The 18,539-nt window shown below is 54.8% G+C and overlaps 1 protein-coding gene across 1 annotated transcript in view; it reads left to right on the top strand.

The window, feature by feature from the left end:
• The first annotated feature begins 1,890 nt into the window (after positions 1 to 1,890).
• BMP7 (bone morphogenetic protein 7) overlaps positions 1,891 to 18,539 on the top strand; it is a 70,590-nt gene continuing 53,941 nt past the window's right edge. The window contains exon 1 of the mRNA XM_037500752.2: positions 1,891 to 2,445. Coding sequence (XP_037356649.1) covers positions 2,028 to 2,445 — 418 coding nt within the window. The 5' untranslated portion in view covers positions 1,891 to 2,027. The remainder of the gene's footprint in view (positions 2,446 to 18,539) is intronic.

Raw genomic sequence — 18,539 nt, 5'->3', positions numbered from 1 at the left:
AGGGAGTTGGTAGTGAAGGGGCTTGTGGAGCTTTGACCAACGGTGGGCGGCCCGCGCCCAGGTTCTGTTCCAGGGCAGCCTGAGCCTGTCCCGAAGCCAGCTGCTGTGACGGCTCTTTGTCATTCTCTCTCTCCTGCCTGGCTCCAGCCCCTCCGGCCTCCACCCATGTGACCCCTGAACCTGCCATCTTGTCCCAAAGCCCTCCCAGGGCCACATGGCAGGACCAGCTCTGCTCCAGAAAACTCTAGAAGACCAGGCTCCTCTTGATCAGCCCTTGGAGCTTTCTCCTACCCCCAACTGAGGCTTAGCCAGCCCCCCCAGAAAGGGAACCCCAAACCCAGTCCCCAAACTCAGTCCTGCACTCTTCTTCCCAAACTTCCCGGGGGGCCACGCCGCTAGCCCAGTGCAGGAGCCCTGGTGACAGGCTGTGTCCTTGGGGCGGGCCTGCGGGAGGAGACGAGGCTGGACTTGACCCGCAGCGAGCGCCCGGCCAGCCAAGGGGGAGTGTTCCTTTGCTCCCATTTTCACAGGTGGAGAAACCAAGGCTCTGAAGAGCAGCAGTTCACCGAAGGCCCCACAACAGGTTCTGAGTTGTGTGTGCGTGTGCCCAGGACCAGCTGAGGTCCTGGCACGAGGCTCGGGGTTGTTGTGGGGTGAAGGAGGCGCAGAGGGAGGCAGATGCCCAGAACCTCCGCCCGCTGGCCAAGGTCTCGGGCACAGACCCTGTGGGTGACCTGGTCTCTGTCCTCGGGCACTGCCTGGTGGGAGGGTGTGGGTAGCAGAGGGGCAGGGCTTCTGGTGTCTGGGTAAGGAGTGGTTGCAAATAAATGGGGGTTCAGCGAAGGAAGAAGTGGGAGGGTTTGGAGCTCCCTGGCGCCCAGGGCTTCTGTTTCACTGGGGAACAGGACAATAAAGAAGACACGAACAACTCCACAGAAACCCCGGACTGTGAACGAGTTAAAGCAATTTTAACACGTGTGAGTGGTCGAGGGTGGGACAGACTGAGCTGCTGGGGCGCCCGGGAGGACGTGGCCCCTGAGTGGAGGGCGTCCCGCCTGGGGTTTGGGGAGGAGGGTGTCAAGAGAGGGAGGAAAGGCGGAGTAGAGAGCAGCAAGTGCAAAGACCCGCTCCGGGCTGCGCCAGGTCCTCTGGGCTGGGGTGAAGGTGGGCAGAGCAGGGGCCCGGCGGGGCTGGGGTCCCCTCCTGGCAGAAGCCGCCTCTGGCTCCGCGCCCGCGCGCCCCCCAGCCTCCTGCACCGCCGCGGGGCTCGGAAGGTGCGGCGGGGCCGGCCGGGGCTGGGGGTCCTCCTGCGCATCCCGCGGAGCGGCCGGCGTGGACACCCGCGGACACTGCGTCAATATTTGCCGAGCGAGCTCGGGGCAGGAATGAATGAACCCATTGGGCGCCGCGCGGGAGGGCGGGGCGCGGGCAGGTGGGAGGCCGCGGGCGCGGGAGGGCCCTGCAAGCCCGTCCTCCTCCCGCTCCTCCCGCTCCTCCCTCCTCCCAGGCCCAGCGCTCGCCGCCCTGGGGCTCCGAGGCGGCCTCCGCGGCGATCAGGGGCGCTCCGGCCGGGACAGCGCGGCGGCCCCGGCGTCCGGCGATCCGCAGCGGGTGGGTGCGCGCCGCCCGCCGCCCGAGCGCCCGCGGCCCGCGGGAGGGAGCGCGCCGCCCGCCTGGCCCCGCGCGGCCCCCGCTCCGCCGGCCCCGGGTCTGCTGGCTGCTCCTCCCACCCGCGCCCGCCTCCTCGCTCGCTCGTTCGCCGGCCGGAGCGGGCTTCCGAACCCCTCGGTGCGCCCGGGCGTGCGCTGGGCCCGCGGGCAGTGCCGGCTCGGGGCGGGGGTCCGGGCAGAGCGCGGCCGGCCGGGGAGGGGCCATGTCCGGCGCGGGCGCGGCGGGGCCGGTCTGCAGCAAGTGACCGCGCGGCGGGGACGGCTGCCGGCCCCCTCTGCCCCCTGGGGCGGCGCGGGTCCCGGGCCCCGGGTGCCGGACCCCGGGTGGCGCGTAGAGCCGGTGGTAGAGCCGGCGCGATGCACGTGCGCTCGCTGCGCGCTCCGGCGCCCCGCAGCTTCGTGGCGCTCTGGGCGCCCCTGTTCCTGCTGCGCTCCGCCCTGGCCGACTTCAGCCTGGACAACGAGGTGCACTCGAGCTTCATCCACCGGCGCCTCCGCAGCCAGGAGCGGCGGGAGATGCAGCGCGAGATCCTCTCCATCTTGGGCTTGCCCCACCGCCCGCGCCCCCACCTCCAGGGCAAGCACAACTCGGCGCCCATGTTCATGCTGGACCTGTACAATGCCATGGCGGTGGAGGAGGGCGGCGGGCCCGACGGCCCGGGCTTCTCCTACCCCTACAAGGCCGTCTTCAGTACCCAGGGCCCCCCTCTGGCCAGCCTGCAGGATAGCCACTTCCTCACCGACGCCGACATGGTCATGAGCTTCGTCAACCTCGGTGAGTGAGCGTGGGAGGGAGGGGGCGCGCCTCGGGCTGGGGGTGCTCTGGGACCCCAGGGGCCGGTCCTCGCATCCAGTCCGCTCATCTTCCCGCCCCCGACCTTTGGCAAAGCCGCAGCGCCCGGCCGCGTCGCCCACCTCTGGCCCCAGGGGACCCCAAGCCGTGCGCGCTGGAGCCGGACTCCCCTGGCCTGTGGGAATACGGGGGGAGGAAGGACCGGTCCAAACCCCGCTCCGGGGAGAGTCGGCGGCCGCGCCTCTGGGGCTGGAGGCGCCGGGCCAGCCGCGGCACAGTTCAAAGCGCGGGGCGCAGTCATGTGAGCGGCCCGGGGCCGGCGCGGCCCGCGCTACCTGGATTTAAAGGGCCCCGCTCGGCGAGGCCGCCTTCCCGCCCTTTCCGGACCCCTCTCGGCCCTGCCTGGACTTGGCACCGCGGGCGTCGCGCCCCCTGCCCCTCCCTGGCGAGCCCTACCTGCCCCCGCGCGCGGCGCCCTCCGGAGCGCACGGCGCACCACCCGGAGCGCGGGGCCCCTCGCCCGGCCGCCAGGCGCCCCTCGCGCTCGGCTGTCCCAACCCGAGCTGGGAGAGAGACGCTGCCATTGCGAGCTTTCTATTTTAAATATTTAATGATAGGTCCCGGGAGGGCAGAATCCATTTTCAGCGTTTATCACGTGTGGAGCGCAAACCACGGCTTTGGGGGATTGGGCGGCGCGGGATCTCTGGGCCGGCGCCGCCGGGGGCGTCGGGGGGACCCGGCTCCCCAGCGAGGCCGACTTGGCCCCGAGGCTGGAGGCTGGGGCCGCGGCCGGGTCGCCTCGGTGCAGGCGGAGTCCCCAGACTTGCTCAAACTCACCCCCGGCCGCGCGCTGCAGGGCTGATGATCAAATATTTGGCTTCCGAGATAACACGGCCGGATAGCGCTGTTTCCCGAGCCCTTTCCTGCTGCATGTGTAACTTGCTGCGAAAAGCCCGAGGCGGTCAAGACAGCAAGCTCACGCCCACGGTGCTGGGTCAACATGGAAATAATGATACGGAGCCCCCCGCCGGGCACCTGGGGCGCGCAGGGGAGGCGCGCGGGAAGCCGGGCGGCCCCAAGGCTTCCCGCTCCAGATAAGGTCCCTGGGAGTCCCCGGACGCCATTGTCTGTCCTCAGCCATCGCCAAAATCAAACAGTGAAACGAGTTTCGGCGAGCAAGGGGTGGGGAGTTGAGATGCCAAAATAACTTCAAGAAAGTTTGAATTATGCTAAGCAGCCTGTTAGAAGGACGCGAGCCCATCTGTCCTGATTTAGAACAATTTCCAAGATGTATGAGGTGGAAAAACAAGGTGTAGTTCAGCGGGGTTACAGATGTGCTTGTACTTCACCGTTCCCGCAGGGGGTGACCCCGGAGCTGGCGGCCGGTGGGTCTTGCTGGCCGGCGGGGCTGGGCTGGGGCTGGGGCTTGGGGAGGGGGAACTGGGCCTGATTCCGCCTGGTCTGCCCTTTTGTCTGGGTGACTTTTGTTGTTGTTGTTTGTTTTTACAATGTGTATTTATGACAGGTACCAAAATCCACAGAAAAATTCCAAATACATACATATAAATAAAGCAGACGTCTGCAGCCCTCCCGGAGAATCCTGGGCTTACCCAGAGTTCTTTTTCTGTCTGGGGGTTTATGGCAGCTTCCATTCTGCTGGGTACCCATGACTCCAGAAATGCAGCAGGTCCCAGGGATGGCCTTCAGAGCCTGGCTGGGGTCATTAAAAGGCATTTGCAGGCCCTGGCTTCTGTGGAAGGCTCCACAAGCCCAGTGCAAACAGCAGCTTGCTGCCGAGGGCCAGCAGCACAGCCAGCCCCCCACCCCAGAGAGCAGGACCCAGTCGGAGAGTGGGAGCCTCTGGGAAGGTTGGGGGCAGGGCTCTTTGCCCCCCCCCCTTGGTGAGAGCAGGCTAGGACTTGTGTGGGTCAGCCACAGCTGGGTGGTTTTGCTCCTCAGGCTCTGCGCACACCTTTCAACCCCGTTAGCCCATTGCTTTCATCTTGAAAGGACAAAGACCGGCTTGTCTGAGCCTCTTTATCGGTGGGGCTGGCTTTGGGCTTTGTGGGGCCGCCCTGACTCTCTCAGGTCTTGCTTTCTGGGACATCACTCCAAATTGGATGGTGGAATGACTTTTAACAAAGTTCACTGACCTTGTTTTCTTTCTCTGTCCCTAAAAGTCGAGGTAATTACTTGGTGAAGACCTGCACTCCAGTTTGGGAAAGACTCTTCCTGCAGATGCTACAAGGCAGGCCTTTCATTTCTGTTCAGCAGCCACACAGGAGGATCCCTCCGCCTGTCCCCTCTGTTCTGTCGTGGCTCCAGAATTTCTCCCTTGGAGGGGCACATGGAGGACATTTGTCTGGAAGCTGAGTTTCTGAGAAAGCAGGTTTTTTCCTTGGGTTGCTGATCATATTGATCTGTGATACACAAAGTTTTCTAAAGGTGCGTTTAGCCTCACTCTTAACCTAAGAGCAAGGCGATGTCGTTTGTCTCAAGCTATTCCTTGTTATCACGTGGGCGCCTGGGGTGGGGGGGTGGTTGGGGAGGCCATTGATGGAGACCTTGAAGGGAGACTGACTTTCCCCAGTGCCCCCTCCTCCCTCCACCCGCCTCCTCCCGCCTCTGCATACCTCGGCTGTCCTGCAGTGCTTGGGGGCCCTCTGCCTGAATTCTGAAGGCTTTTGCAGACCTGGTGCTTTTATCCTTCCTCCTGTCTGCAGCCAAACTGTTTTTTGTTCCTATAAGTCGTTTTTGGAATTCAAGCTTTTTGCCAGGCTAAGCGGGATCTCACATAGAGAGAGAACTAGCGGAGAATTTACGACAAAACCAGGTCCTGGGAATGAGGACTGCAGACTGCACCTTGTGAGCGCGGCGAGGCTGTGCGGCGCGGCGTGTGTCAGGCTGGCTCGGCTGCGGGCCTGGCCTTCCATCTTCCCGGCCGAGGCCCCTTAATTTCAATGGCGAGATTTGTAAACTGGTTTGGCTTAGCAAGCCCCTGACTCCTCTGTGTGTAGACTTAATTTCGGAATTCAAAACAGGCTACCCTCTCTTCAGTGGTCCCCAGGCAACGTGGATTCTGCAGGCCGAATCCGGAGCGAGCCCCCTGCCACTCTTTGGAGAAATCCAGCAGCTCCGTCGGGAATGGTCTAAAGAAGCCACTTGGCATTAGGGCTGTGCGATCCGTGTTTCTCTCTGGCCCCGGTTGTCACGGAGCCCAATTTGTTTAATCTTCAAAACGAAATTTGGAAAAAGAGAGCGAGCTGGACCCCTATCACTACTCGCCTGGGTGAATAGAAGTGGCTTTTGTTAATGCAGCTGAAGCACAGGGAGGAGGCGCGCAGTTCTGCTGCTTTCTACCATCTGGCTATTCTTTTTGTTGACAAGTGTTTGGCATTAAGTTCTCTCCTTTGCCCCTTCAGAACAGGCCCTACCACTGTAGAGTATTAGAAAAAGATTCTGTTACAGTTTAAAAATTTCCTTCAGGGAGTGCTTCGAAGGGAGCAGGGGCAGGCATTTGCAGCTGGAACCTGGCTTGTGTTAAAATTTGGAAGGGGCTGTTCCACATTCCAGCGCGCGCGCCGGCCCTCGCTGGTGAGCAGCCAGAGGTTAATATAGATGTCACAGAGGCTTCCCTTCCCTCTCCCTGCCGAGCAGCGCCCTCGCTCTAGGAGTGCACCCACAGCTGTGTTTTCAGTAACCCTTTCAAAATCACTTCTTTTAAAATGCTTTTTCCTGCTTAGATAAATCAAAGATCTCCCCCCTTCCCAAGGATCTATGTGACCCCGATTTGAACTTTTTGGATCCTCCATGTATTTGCCTGCTGGAATCAAGGCAGGTTAAGGCCGGGCCCTGCATGCCAGCGAGGCGGGTTTGGTGCTTGACCCGGGTGGCCGTCTAGCGGCCGAGTGGCCGGTGCACTGGAGGAGGGAGGGAGGCGGCCCAGAGGGAAACCCGGCTCAGGGCAACTCGGGGGCCAGTCTGTGACTGCTCGGGGAGAAGGAACCGCTCCTGAGGTGCAGGTTCTGCTGGGAGGTTCCGCTGGCGTGCACAGCTGGTGGGTGAGCCCTGGCCACCGGCGTGCCTGTGATGTGAGCAAATATCACATGTCTGTGGACTGGGAGACAAGTGATGACTTCATCCCAAGGAGAGCCCCATCTAAGCTGATGGATCACCCCTATCGCGTTCATATCTCCCCCCCACCGGGTAAGGTCATATTTGGCCCATTGCAGGACTCACAACTCCCCGTCCGTCCCCACCCTTCCCCGGCCTGCCCGTCCACTTAACCGGTGGAGCATTTGGCATGGACAGCCCTGCAGCAGATGGCTGACCGGCCATGTGGACGTTCTCCGATCACCCCTCAGACCTCGCTTTGGGGGGCAGGCCACCGCTGCGCTTCGCCTGGGAGTGCCCTGGCGGCGGCCTCGGGTTAGGGCACGGCCAGGGATGTGTGGGACCTGTCATGTTATTGTCAGGAGGAATGCGAGGATTAGCCTGTGCAACGCGGCGGTGGGAGAGACTGCAGCTGTGTACACTTATTATAGAAGATTTAAGTCCCACTGGTAAAATCAATATATTGAATTGCACGACCCTCTGCTTTTAATTAGTTTAAATCAAATGCGCTGGGGCCGTTTTGCCTCCTCTCGCCTTCATGGGGTGAAGAAATCCCAATATTTACATAGACGCTGCTAATGTGTAGGGAAAATGATAACACATTTGGCTTTACACGCCCACGTCGCTCCGACCCCGTGGATCCCAGAGCGATGCGGAGCTGAGGACGACGGCTCGGGACCCTGGTTGCTCAGACCCTGCATGTGGCCGCAGGTGCGTGTCTGGGGGCCAGTGCCGGGGAGGCTGGTCCCCGAGAAACCGGTGGGGTCTTTCACTGCCAGTCAGAAATGCTGAGATTCCTCCCCCCAACACACACACGTTTTCTCTTAAGCATTGTTAGAGAATTGTTGGGGGCTCTTGCCTTTTGGCTGTTTGGGGTCTGTTCTCTGGGCACCAAGTCCTTTGTGCTGGGCAGCTTACGGCCCAGAGCTTTATCTCAGAGCATCAGATGCTTCCCTTGGCAGTTCCTGAAACAGATTATGGAGGACGGGGCTCTTTCACGGCCACCTCCCAGGTCTGACCTCAACTGTTATGGGAAGCTGGGGGTTTAGCTGTGTGTTGAGCTGCCCTTGAGCTCTGGGTTGTGCAGCCAACGGCATCTGACAAATAATATTTGACAAAAATGTGACTTGGTATTTCCTAATATGGAACAGCTATTTCGTAGTTAACTTTCCTCCCCAGCGAAAAATTGCTCGAACCCCGACGTGAAATGGCAGGGCCGCCACTGTGGGCCCCCCCCCCGCTCCAGCGTGAGTGTTTATGATTGGGGGGCATTAGGGGTGCATGGAGTTTGACACTTCTGTGAAACTCTGAGTAGCATGTGCAGCGCCGCGCTTTCAGCCTTCATGTCGGAAGGCATTGTTGGGAGCTGTGCAAAGCCTTTGCTGATCCGCGTGGAGTGGATTGAATTAATGACAACTCCGAGCGCACCAGTTTTAGGGTAATTGCTTTATTGTTTTGGAGCCAGGGTGCTTATAATCCGGTTCCTGTACAAACATGTTTAACGTGTGTTAATGCATTTCCAAACCAGAGCCTCTCAGCACAACCCTGCTTTTCATTAATTGATGTCGGTAGCCTGGTACAGTATTTCAAAGGGCTGGCCAAGTATAAACTGTGTTTCCAATTTCCTTCCTTTCCTGTGTTTGGAATGCCAATGTTAATTTGTTCCCATGCAGGAGCCGGGGCTGCCAACTGCGGCTTTCTATAAAGGGCTTCACAGTGAAGGCTTCCAGCCCTCGCTGATGCTTGGGGCTGCCTGGCCAAATTTCCTGACACTTTGCAGCTAATTCTGGGTGATATATGGGGTGGGGGCTGGGGGGGCTTCAGTGCTGTGTAACGGAAGTTCTCAGTGACAACGGAGGGTGTGACTTGGCCAAGGAGAGGCGATCGGCATCCTCCGCGATGCTCTTTAGACACAGCTTAAACCCACGCGTCTTTTTGCACTATGGTCGCCTGTTCGCTGTGTGTCCTTGAGCTCGTTCGTTGACATCTCTGAGTGTATTTCCTCACTTTACACAGCTGGCTCATGACCCTCCTTCCACCGATTCTCACGAAGATGGAGTTACACCACGCGTGTGTAGCGTCACATGCCCGAGGTGCACAATCAGTGGCGGCCCTTGTTTTCACTTTGGTGGCCAGGTCCACGTTCACCCTGGTGCGTGAGTGCCAGCTTTGGCGTGGTTCATCTCAAAACACGAGTCGCGGCCACCATGATATTTTAAAGACGGTCAAGGAGATGGCCCTCGGGATAGCCGCTTCTCTCCACTTTCAGAGAGAAGGAAATTTGCACGAGCATACCCCATTGATCTGAGGATAAAGACAGCACAGTCCTGACTTCTGCTCTCACTTCCAGCACCTGTGGCTATCTGAAAGCTTTGTTCGCAGGGAAACAGACTTGAGTGAGTGGTGGACTGGACCTCTGTGCTGTCTTTGCAATTTTTCTCTGGTTCAAAAATGATTCCCAAATAAAAAGTTTTAATTTCAAAAACATCACAAGTATTTCTTCCCACCCTTTTCTGGAAGATGGTCAAAGTACAAATTGTCTCTTCCTCCGTGGGAGTGACAGCCCAAAGCGGTCATTAACAGAGCACTCCCCGCTTCCCCCTCGCACTGGGGCAGGTGCCAGACGGACTTGCTCCCAGCTGGGGTCAGGCCACAAGACAGCCCTGAGGGGACCCTGTGCCTTTCCAAGCTTCTGGACCCCAGAGGATGATGGAGTCATCTCCAGGGTCCAGAGACCGGGGTGGGCTTTGTCACTCAGGCTTCTCCTAAATTCCCTCCGGCTCTTTCTATACTGTTGGAAAAACCGGACTTAGCGAGGATCAAGTTTCGCTGCGCCTTTGAGGTCACGCGTTATTCTTTCCCATCTTTATCTCCCCAGAGTAGCTTTCAAATTTCAATCTTTTGTTGTCTGGCTTAATTAAAATTGGCTGTGAATAAAAACTTGCACTGTTTCCAAAATCGACGACTTCAGGGTTTTAAGCGGTGGAGGCAGACCTGTCCGGTCTTGTAATGTTAGTCCTTCTCTGCTTTCATGTAGCTTACAAAAAAAAAAAAAAAAATCTAAGCACTTAGCGTGACGGTTGGCCCAGAATGATGCTTTCCTGGGTCCGCACTCATCAGCCCACAGCTCGCCCGGCACACACAGGCAGGCACTCCTTGGTGCTTTCAATGACTTTGATAAAGGACTTTTTCTTGACTTTTTTTCTCTGCTCGCAGCCCTTTTTGCCATCCATTGTGCCAGGTGTTGGCTGCCTGTGCACCTGTGAGAGCTGAACATGTTCAAAGACAGTCTCTTCCTAAGTGATCTTGCATCCCCACTAGTAGGTTTTTGAGGACACAGCCTACACAGAAACAAATCTTATAACTACCATCATTTAACTAAAGTTTGCACTTTATAAAACATAGACAAAAAATAGAAGTTTAAGCCTGAGGCTCCAGAGAAAAACAGTGCACAATTCCAATGTGAATGGATACAGATTTTAAAACCAATGGATCATTATTAATGGAAGTTTGTAATTTTAATAAATAGGACACATTCAAGTTCACTATCATGGATATGGTCAATGTGCTGGAATGTTCTGGCATCTTCTATGTCACAGTTCAGCAGTTTGTGACTTGTGAGCCTAAGGTCTGGCTGAGTTTTGATTACTTCAGTCCTTTGTCTAGACAGGATAAGCGAAGGTTTGGTGCTCTCCCCTATCCAGTTATTGCTCCATTGCTAACTGGTAGGAGGACCTGCGTATCAGCAGGGTGGGAGGGCGCTCAGACACCCAGGTTGCTGGAGCTGTCACCCTCTCATATGTCACCAACTGTTGCATGGGAGAGAAAGACACTGCGAATTGTGCACGAGCTTTTACAATTTCCACCTGGAAATGACACAGTACTTCTCACATTTCATTGGTCAGAGCTGGTCACATGGTCCAACCTGAGCCAAGGTGGGCAGGAAAGTGCAATTCTACTCCAAGCTTGGGAAGAGCTGGGAAGTAGACTACTGGATACCACTCTCTTGTAGGCTGTCCTACCAGATAAAGAGATGGAAATGGAACAGTGAATTCTTGGCTACATTACAGAAACAAGATCCTTATTTTTCAATCTCATCCACCAATTATACAGAGATTTTTGTTAAAGTTTAGCTAGTAAATTTCCATCTTCTCTTTTGCCCCATAGTTCTTAAAATTTACTTGAGTATAATTGTAGTATCTGCACCCACCCCCACACACACATCCCAGTGGATCTCTCCTGCCTCCCCCAAGTATGTGCACACCCTTTGGAGAATAGCGTTTCTAGAAGCTTCCGAATCACTGAGATCGTCACATGGTTCAACAAGAATAACCATTTCTCTCCATTCCCACTTGTCAAATGATTTGCATCTTCAGCATTTGTCTTTCAGCAAAAATGAGCTTCAGCTTTAGTCCAGTTCACTTCCCAGAGAATCAGGGAGCTGGACTCTGGGCCTAGCTGAAGAGCGGCATTTGTCTGGCTCTGCAGGGTGTTGCCTTGTCAGGAATCCTTGTCCTGGGTGGAAGCTGCTTTTTCTTCTTGAGCCTCAGACGCACTAGTCACATGGCTGAAATAAATCACAGTCATGAATTGGAGGGTTGAGATCTTTCTGTAGCAGCAGTGGATTTACAATCACCTTCTTCATTGGGCTCCTAGCTCACTCTTTAGTAATCTGCAAGTGACCAGTATCACGCCCATTTTAGGGAGAGGGAAGACCAGGGACCCGAACTCGCATAGCTAGGATGCCGTGGGGTTGGCATTTGAACCCAGTTCATGCTAAATATAAAGGCATCTACTCTCTCCCTGGGCCCCTGGGAGGATGAAAATGGGGTAAGCAGTGGGTCTAAGGAGAGTGACATTGAGACCAGCCAAATAGAAGTGAGCCTTTCACCTGGATGTAGTTCTGTGTACAGGCCCTCTATGAGATAAAGGCAAGCAGCAGCACCCCCCCTTTGTTATCCAGGATGCCTGTAACTCTCCTCTTTTCTGCCTCTAGGGCTTAAAGGGTTGAGTGCCCATGAGCTGGGCTCCTACGCGCACCCCACTCCCATGATGGGGAATTTTAGAAGCAACTTGGGATTGGGACCTTCATAGCAATGTCTTGAGACACACTGCATAGGAAAGATCGTGGAAATGGCCTTTGCCATGTGCACCAGAATAAACATTGCATATTGTCTGGAACAGCATAAATCACCAGCAGTCTAAATGTCCCTGAGCAGGGGGTTGGAGAAATAAGTTGATAATAAACAGGGAGGGAATGCAACAGAGAGATCAAATGCATGGTCTTCTTTTTTATGTAGTAGTGTAGAGTCAAAACAGAACGTCAAGGGGGAGAAAGCAAAATGCAGAAGGATGTTTGGAGTGTAAGCATTTGTCACTGTCATCAAAACACACAGGGCCTCCGAGTAAACCTGTGTGTGGCTTGTGGGTTCCTTCATGGCTAGAGATACCTTGGAAAAGTGACCGCAGGTCACACCAGCTGCCGCTGGGAGGCGAGGGGCTGGGGACACTCGCCGTGCCCTCGAAGGGGTCCTTTCCTTTTTAATAGTGGGGAATCTACTAACACACCAGCCTAGTGTCTTCATGTTGACGGGGGCCCTCCGTGGTGGAGAAGGTCAGCGCCGGGGGAGGTGGGGTGACGGCTACACTGGGACGCTGGTCTCGTCACAACTTTTCTGTAAATCTAAAGTTATTCTAAAATAAAGTGTTTTTTTTTTTTTTAAAGGGAATCAACCACACTATTCATTCTTGTTACTGTTCCTAGTTGTGTATACCTGCTCGTTACCTTTACTCCGCATTCTTCTCCGTGAACAAGTCTTTCTCCAGGCCCCAGGGAAGCAGAAAGCCCTCCTTCTAGACACACAAACGTCTTGGGCGGTCGCTTGGCCCTGAGATGTCTCTTTGAGGTACCACAATGTCTGAAGCCTGGGTTCTGGGGGTGTCCGGCCTGCACGTCCCCAAGGTCAATACCTCAGCAATCTACAGCCCCACCAACGCCCCCAGGGACTCAGCCAGGCCGGGCCCTTTAAAGACGCCATTCACAGATGCTCTGGGGAGAGCCGACTTTCCTTGGGGGGGCGGGGGGTAGTTGTAGGTCATCCAGTTTTCCTCTTGGTCCTGAACTCTGTAAAATGCCCCTTCTCAGATTCCATTTTCTGACTGACTTGACCTCACATTGGTTGAGAGAGAAGCCCTTAAAAATGGCAGGGGGCCCTCAGAACCTTCCAGGGCTAGTAAATGTTTATAGGGTGGAGGCACTGGTTGGTCATTTCCTTTAGGAGGAAACAATAAATGAAGCTCCTTGCTTTATACCTCCTCAGCCTGAGTACCTCCTCATCTCAATGTGCTGGTGTGTGTGAGCAGGAGTGAGCGAGGGAGTCCAGAGATCTCTGGGTCTCCTGTGGTTCAGACACCTTGGCACTATGGACACTTTTAAGTTGACTGTTCTCCATGGTAAATGAATCCTGGGCACTATGTGGTCATCCTGGGCACTTGGGGGTCATCCTGGGCACTTGGGGGTCGTCCTGGGCACTGTGGGGTCATCTTGGGCACTTGGGGGTCATCCTGGGCACTCAGGGGTGTTGAGCAGCCCCCCCCCCCCAGTTTCCACCCACTAGTTGCCAGGAGTGCGCCTCCCCCAAGTGGTGAGGACCAAAAATGTTTCCAGATGTTGCCAAATGTCCTCTGGGGGGTAACCCCCACCTCCTTGGGAACCACTGATTTAGGATAACTTTCCTCAAACTTGGAAATTGATTTGAGAGTTTTTACTTCAAGCCCATCAGCCCAGGGCAGTGAGGGGAAAGCAGCGTTTCTAGACTGATGGATTATTTTCCAGCTGAAAGGAGCACAGATTGCAATCAAGACACGAGCCTCTCCTGGGAACACAGCTCTGCCCCGCTGCAGCGGGCTGGCGAGGAAAGTGGAGGTCAGCTCTCCAAGGGGTGGCATCCCCCCCGGGAACCAAAATATTTTTACAGCACCTTCTGCCTGGTGCCACTGAAAGAGTATTAAACACACGTTGCGAGCTGAGCCTGCTCCTTGTTTCCCTCCCGCAACTGCCCTCATGGGGCAAACCAGTCCCCCTCTTGTTCCCCTCTTTCAGCAGGTAGGCTAGTGGGGTACGCGGTGAGCAGGGTGGCCCGATGTCCACATCCCACAGCTGCCCAGAAGGGGGACGCCGCTTTAGCCCACTGCCGCTGTCTGCACTTGCAGCACGAGAGTAATTTTATACTTTTTCAAACGGCCATGTCGACTCTAATGAAGACTCTTCCATTAGAAACAATCAGCGCCATTCAGATGCCCACGCCGGGGGCTTCCCTGGACCCGCGCAGCGGCCTGGACCAGCAGCCTGCACCGGGCATGGCCCGCGGAGCTGGGTCCTCCGGCCCTCCGGGGCCTGGGACACGCGTTGCCCACCTGTCCCGGCCGGAAGCCTGCTGGTCAGTGCCTTAAAGCTGTCTGGGCACTAGACCTGGGAAAGACAGCAAACGCCCCTGAGCATCACCTGCACCCCCTGCCTCCCGGTTTACATAAACTCCGCATTCGAACAGATTTCTTCTCCGGTGGCCTCTCAGTGTCTTCAGTGCAGGGCGTGCATTTTGAGTCCCTGCCGAGGCCAAGGCCGAGGAACAGGCTGCCCAGGGCTTCCTGCGCTGGCTGGGCCCCAGCACCCTCTCCCCATGTCCTGGTTTAAAAAAATTCCCCTAAAACGTCTCTTGGGTGGCTAAGACCTTGCTGCCCCTGGGGTGGGACCATGTGAGCCCGCACCCCACTCTGCTACTGTTAGCTCATGCCCTGGTCAGGTGACGAGACCCGGGTCTACACTGCTTCCTTCGTATCGGTGCCCAGGAGGGACCCCAGAGCCAAGGCAGGAGGGCCTGTGCAGGGCAGCGCGTGTGGGTGGTGTCAGCTGACGGGGGTGTCGCTGGCCAGGACAGAACGGGACGCCCCTGGGGCCGAATGCCCCATGGGTCCAGGGCCTGGATGAGCTGCTTGTTCTGGGAACGCTATACTAGGTGTCCTGGGGGTGGGGTGTCCTGTGACACCCTATGGAGAGCCAGGAAGCTCCTCTCTGTGACTGCGCTAACCAGGAAGCGGGGTGCTCACCGTGAATCCTGTTATACTAGAAAGTCGCCTCTTGCTGATCACAATCTGTGCTTACTGATGCAGTTCGAAGGCGCAGCAAACGCCAGACCAGCTCTCCCTGTACCTGCCAGCTTAGGGCACAACTTCCCCTGGCAGCCCCCAGGGTTAGACCACTTGATGGGCTGGTCTACCCTTAAAGAATAAGTAAGCAAACAAATAAACAAAATTTCACAGTTAACTGATGCTGTTTTTTTTTTTTTTTTTTTTTTTTCCTTCTAACCTCAGTTGAAGTCAGCTTTAGTAGGGGGCATTCCCCTCATTTTTTGATAGACAACTGACACGTCTCCATTTTAAGTGAGGACCTACCCATAGCATCAAACAACAAAATGCCCACCTTTATTTTCACACGTGAGGCTGGGGGGTGACAAGTCCCTTGCCCAGATTTGGGGACAGGGGTCTGGTGCTTTGGGCCAGGCTTAAGCTTGGGGCTATTATCGTATCTCTAAACAGCAGCAGCGCTGCCCTCAGAAGACACTATGAGAAATGTCCCTCCTGAAGCCTTTTCCCTGTCTCTGGAGAGGAGTGACGTCTCAATTAGGACTTGTTCTAAGACCTGCCTGAGGGTGGCTTTAGCACTAAAAACTTGCCATTATTTCCCATAACAGCACGTCTTCAGGGAGGTGATTCCAAGCTGGGGAAGCAGCTCAGTGACATCATCCAGGTAGCTTTGAAATATCCATCTTTCCTCCACTATCCTCAAATTCCTCATTCCTGTTACCTCATGGTTACAGGATGGCTGCCACTGCCCCAGACCTCACATCCTCATATAATCTCATGTTAAGGCAGGAGAAAGGGGAAGGGTCCAAAGAGAACGCCTTGCTTGTCTATCTCTTGGTTTTCTAAAAGTTCCCTAAAAGATTTCTCCTGAAGTCCCACCAACTGTGTTCCGAAGGCCTGGTCTTCCTGCAAGGAAGGAGGGAAGTTATACTGCTGACCTCCGGCCCACATGGTGGGAAGCAGAGGGAGGAAGAGTATTGGCAGTGATTGTTGGGTAGCCACATTCAAATGATTTAAATTGTTTCCTTTTCCTTTTTGTTACTGTTCTCTCTGTGATATGGAGTTGAATTGACTTAAGTGACTTGCCCCTGTGATTTGCCTGCACGATCTGCGCACACAGAGTCCCTGAAGCTGGCTTTCAAAGTCTCCAAATGAGAGCGTGCCACCAGCCATGCAGGTGGGAGGTTGGCTGCGTGTCGACACGTGTTTAATCGAAGGCTCTGCTCCCACAGAAAGATGTCAGATTCCCTTTAAACTAAGGGTGGATGTCAGTACACCACTAGCCTCAACTTTGAAGGCTGTTTGGGACTCTAGCCAATTGTTTGCTGAAAACAAATTTTAATTGATCAATGGAACCTTCCTGAGCTCCTTAGACAGGGGACAGAAGCCCTTGGGAATGAACCAGAAGGTCAGAATCGCTGTCCCTTGTGAGGAAGCAGAGGCCTGGGTGGGGCTTGGTCTGTGCTCTGCTTGTGTGGCAGGTGGCTCTTGTTTCCTTCCGGTTCGAGAATGAACAGATCAAGATACCTGAGGCATTTTAAGAAGCTGCGGCATTGTTAGCCCAGGGTGGCTGGCCATGGGGGAGGACAGACCTGCCCCCCGAGAACCTGCAAGAACTCCAGGACGCTGGATCTGGCACTTCGGTGACTTCTACTTGTTTCCAGAAGCCCACTGGTTGGTAGAGAAGGTCAGGGAAGAGGAGGTAGAAGGTATCTTCAGAGGTTGTTCTGGGCAGTGTATGTTTGATGTGAACAAAATATTGTTCTGAATATTTTGTTTGCAGGTGACAGAAATCTATTCAAATTAGCTTAAGTACCCAAAGGGGGAAAAAAGGAAATCAGTGTATTCTCAGACCTTAGGAAAAGACACACCAGCAACTGGGAGGTTTTCAGAGAAGTCAGGGATTATTCTCTACCCACCCCTCATCTCTGCCAATGAGCAGCTTCCCTCTTATCTCCGGGCCTGGCTGGCTTCATCTGTACTCTGTCTGAGAATGATGGCCACCCACAGCAACCTGTAATTGTAATGATCTTGCACAACAGTGTCTTGCTTTCCTAGCTTCTCTGGTTTGCTGGAATGGCCACAGCATGTTCTTACTAGTGAGACCCAAGGTGTCATCTGCTGGAGGGAGAACAGAGTGGAAGGTAGTTCTGAGAAATATATTTTTTTCTTAAAGAGCGAAAGCTGAGCAAACAGAACTCTGTCCTCTCCCCCCATTTCCTGCCTTGCATCATGTGGTTCTGTGAAGATGTGATGTTTGGAGCCATGGCAACCATCTTGTGATCATGAGGCAACAACCTCACTGAAGTCAATGTACAGACCATGGCAGAGCAAAAAGACAGAGAAACTTGGGTTCTTGGTAACATGGTTGAACTACTCCCCCCAACTAAAACTCTTGAGGAGCGCTCTTAAATTCCTACAATCATCTGTTCACTCATCAGTGCATTGGGTCTGGAAGGTAGATCATGCTACATGACAAGTCAGCCTCCCACCCTTTGAGACTTGGGCTTGGGAGCTGGGGGTTATTGCTACGTTGGCCATCGGAACAAGTGTCTTAGTAACTAACACTTGTCAAGGGCTTTCTCTGTGTCAGGCTCCCTTTACCCTCTTTATCCAAATTTGTGGACATGTAATTTTCATCATGGACATTACAGTTTTTCCAACTGGCTGGAAAACTGATGAGTAGCTGGCCCAGGCTACACAGCCACGGAGTGTAGTTGAGTTCGGAGGCCCAGCTCTTCTTAGACGTGATCCTGGGCCACTTCTCCGGCAGGCAGCATGGGCTCGGAGCAGGTGAGTTCACAGCCCGGCTCGCCCCACAGCCTGGTGGGTGGAATCCACAGAAGGGTTTGACAGCTGAGTGCCTCAGGCATCTTAGCCCAGTTCTTTGTTCATCAATGTTTCTAAAACCAAGATGTCCTAAAGCTGATCAAGGCATCATGTCTTTTCCCCCAAAGAGCTGCATTAAGTTGACTGCACCTCTTACAAAGAGAGGAGCCGTGACGATACTTACTGAGTGGACCAGAGATGCAGAAGCCTGTGGAGTTAACCCTTCATGTTAACTCACCTGGTTGTTGAAGTGTAGCGAGCGCAGAATAGACTCTGGTATTTTTGCAAAATGGTCACATCTGGGCAGTGAGTGCCCAGATCAAGAAACAGAACGTGACCAGCTCCTGGAACCCCCTCCCACCTTCACCCAGAGGGAACTGTGTCCTCTCTTCTAACAGCATAGTTTATTCTTGCCTGTTTATACACTTTATATAAATTTAATTATATAAGATTTTCTTAAATCACCAGTCATAGGAGCAAAGATTGGGAAAGATGGCCATGTGGAGGCATCTCATGCCCCCAGAGCCTCACTCTGGGGGTCTCTGGAACCCCACTGGTTCCATTCAACAGAGGCTTCAAATGGAATTTCCAAACGGTTCTTTGGTTTGACCTTGGGTTCTCTGTCCCTTGCCAGAAACAGATTCAAAGGACAGCACTTTGAAGGAGGTTGGTAGTTTAGCTTGGGGATTCAAGTTCAGTTTGTTAAAATGCGAACAGGAAATGAATGAGGCCCTTTAAGATCGCTGTTTTCTACCAAACCTCACCCACCAGCTGCCGGCGCAGCCATCTCCACACTCACCCATTATTTATTCATTTAAAAATGAATGCTGATGGCTGTGCAGTCCAGGTACGGGCCCTGCGTACTCTTATTTTGAAAGGGAGGTGGGAGCCCGGCAGGGAGTAGAGGCAGAACCAGCTCTTCCTTAGCTGCACCTGCACCGCCAGGGCTAATGAGTTTAGGCTGATGGAACCCAGACCTCAGGAAGGATTAT

Source organism: Talpa occidentalis, unplaced genomic scaffold (genome assembly GCF_014898055.3).
Source record: "Talpa occidentalis isolate TD23 unplaced genomic scaffold, MPIMG_talOcc4v2.1 talOcc4.10, whole genome shotgun sequence".
NCBI lineage: Eukaryota > Metazoa > Chordata > Mammalia > Eulipotyphla > Talpidae > Talpa > Talpa occidentalis.
The sequence above is the reverse complement of the archived record's forward strand: the minus strand, read 5'-3'. Positions and strand labels throughout refer to the sequence as shown.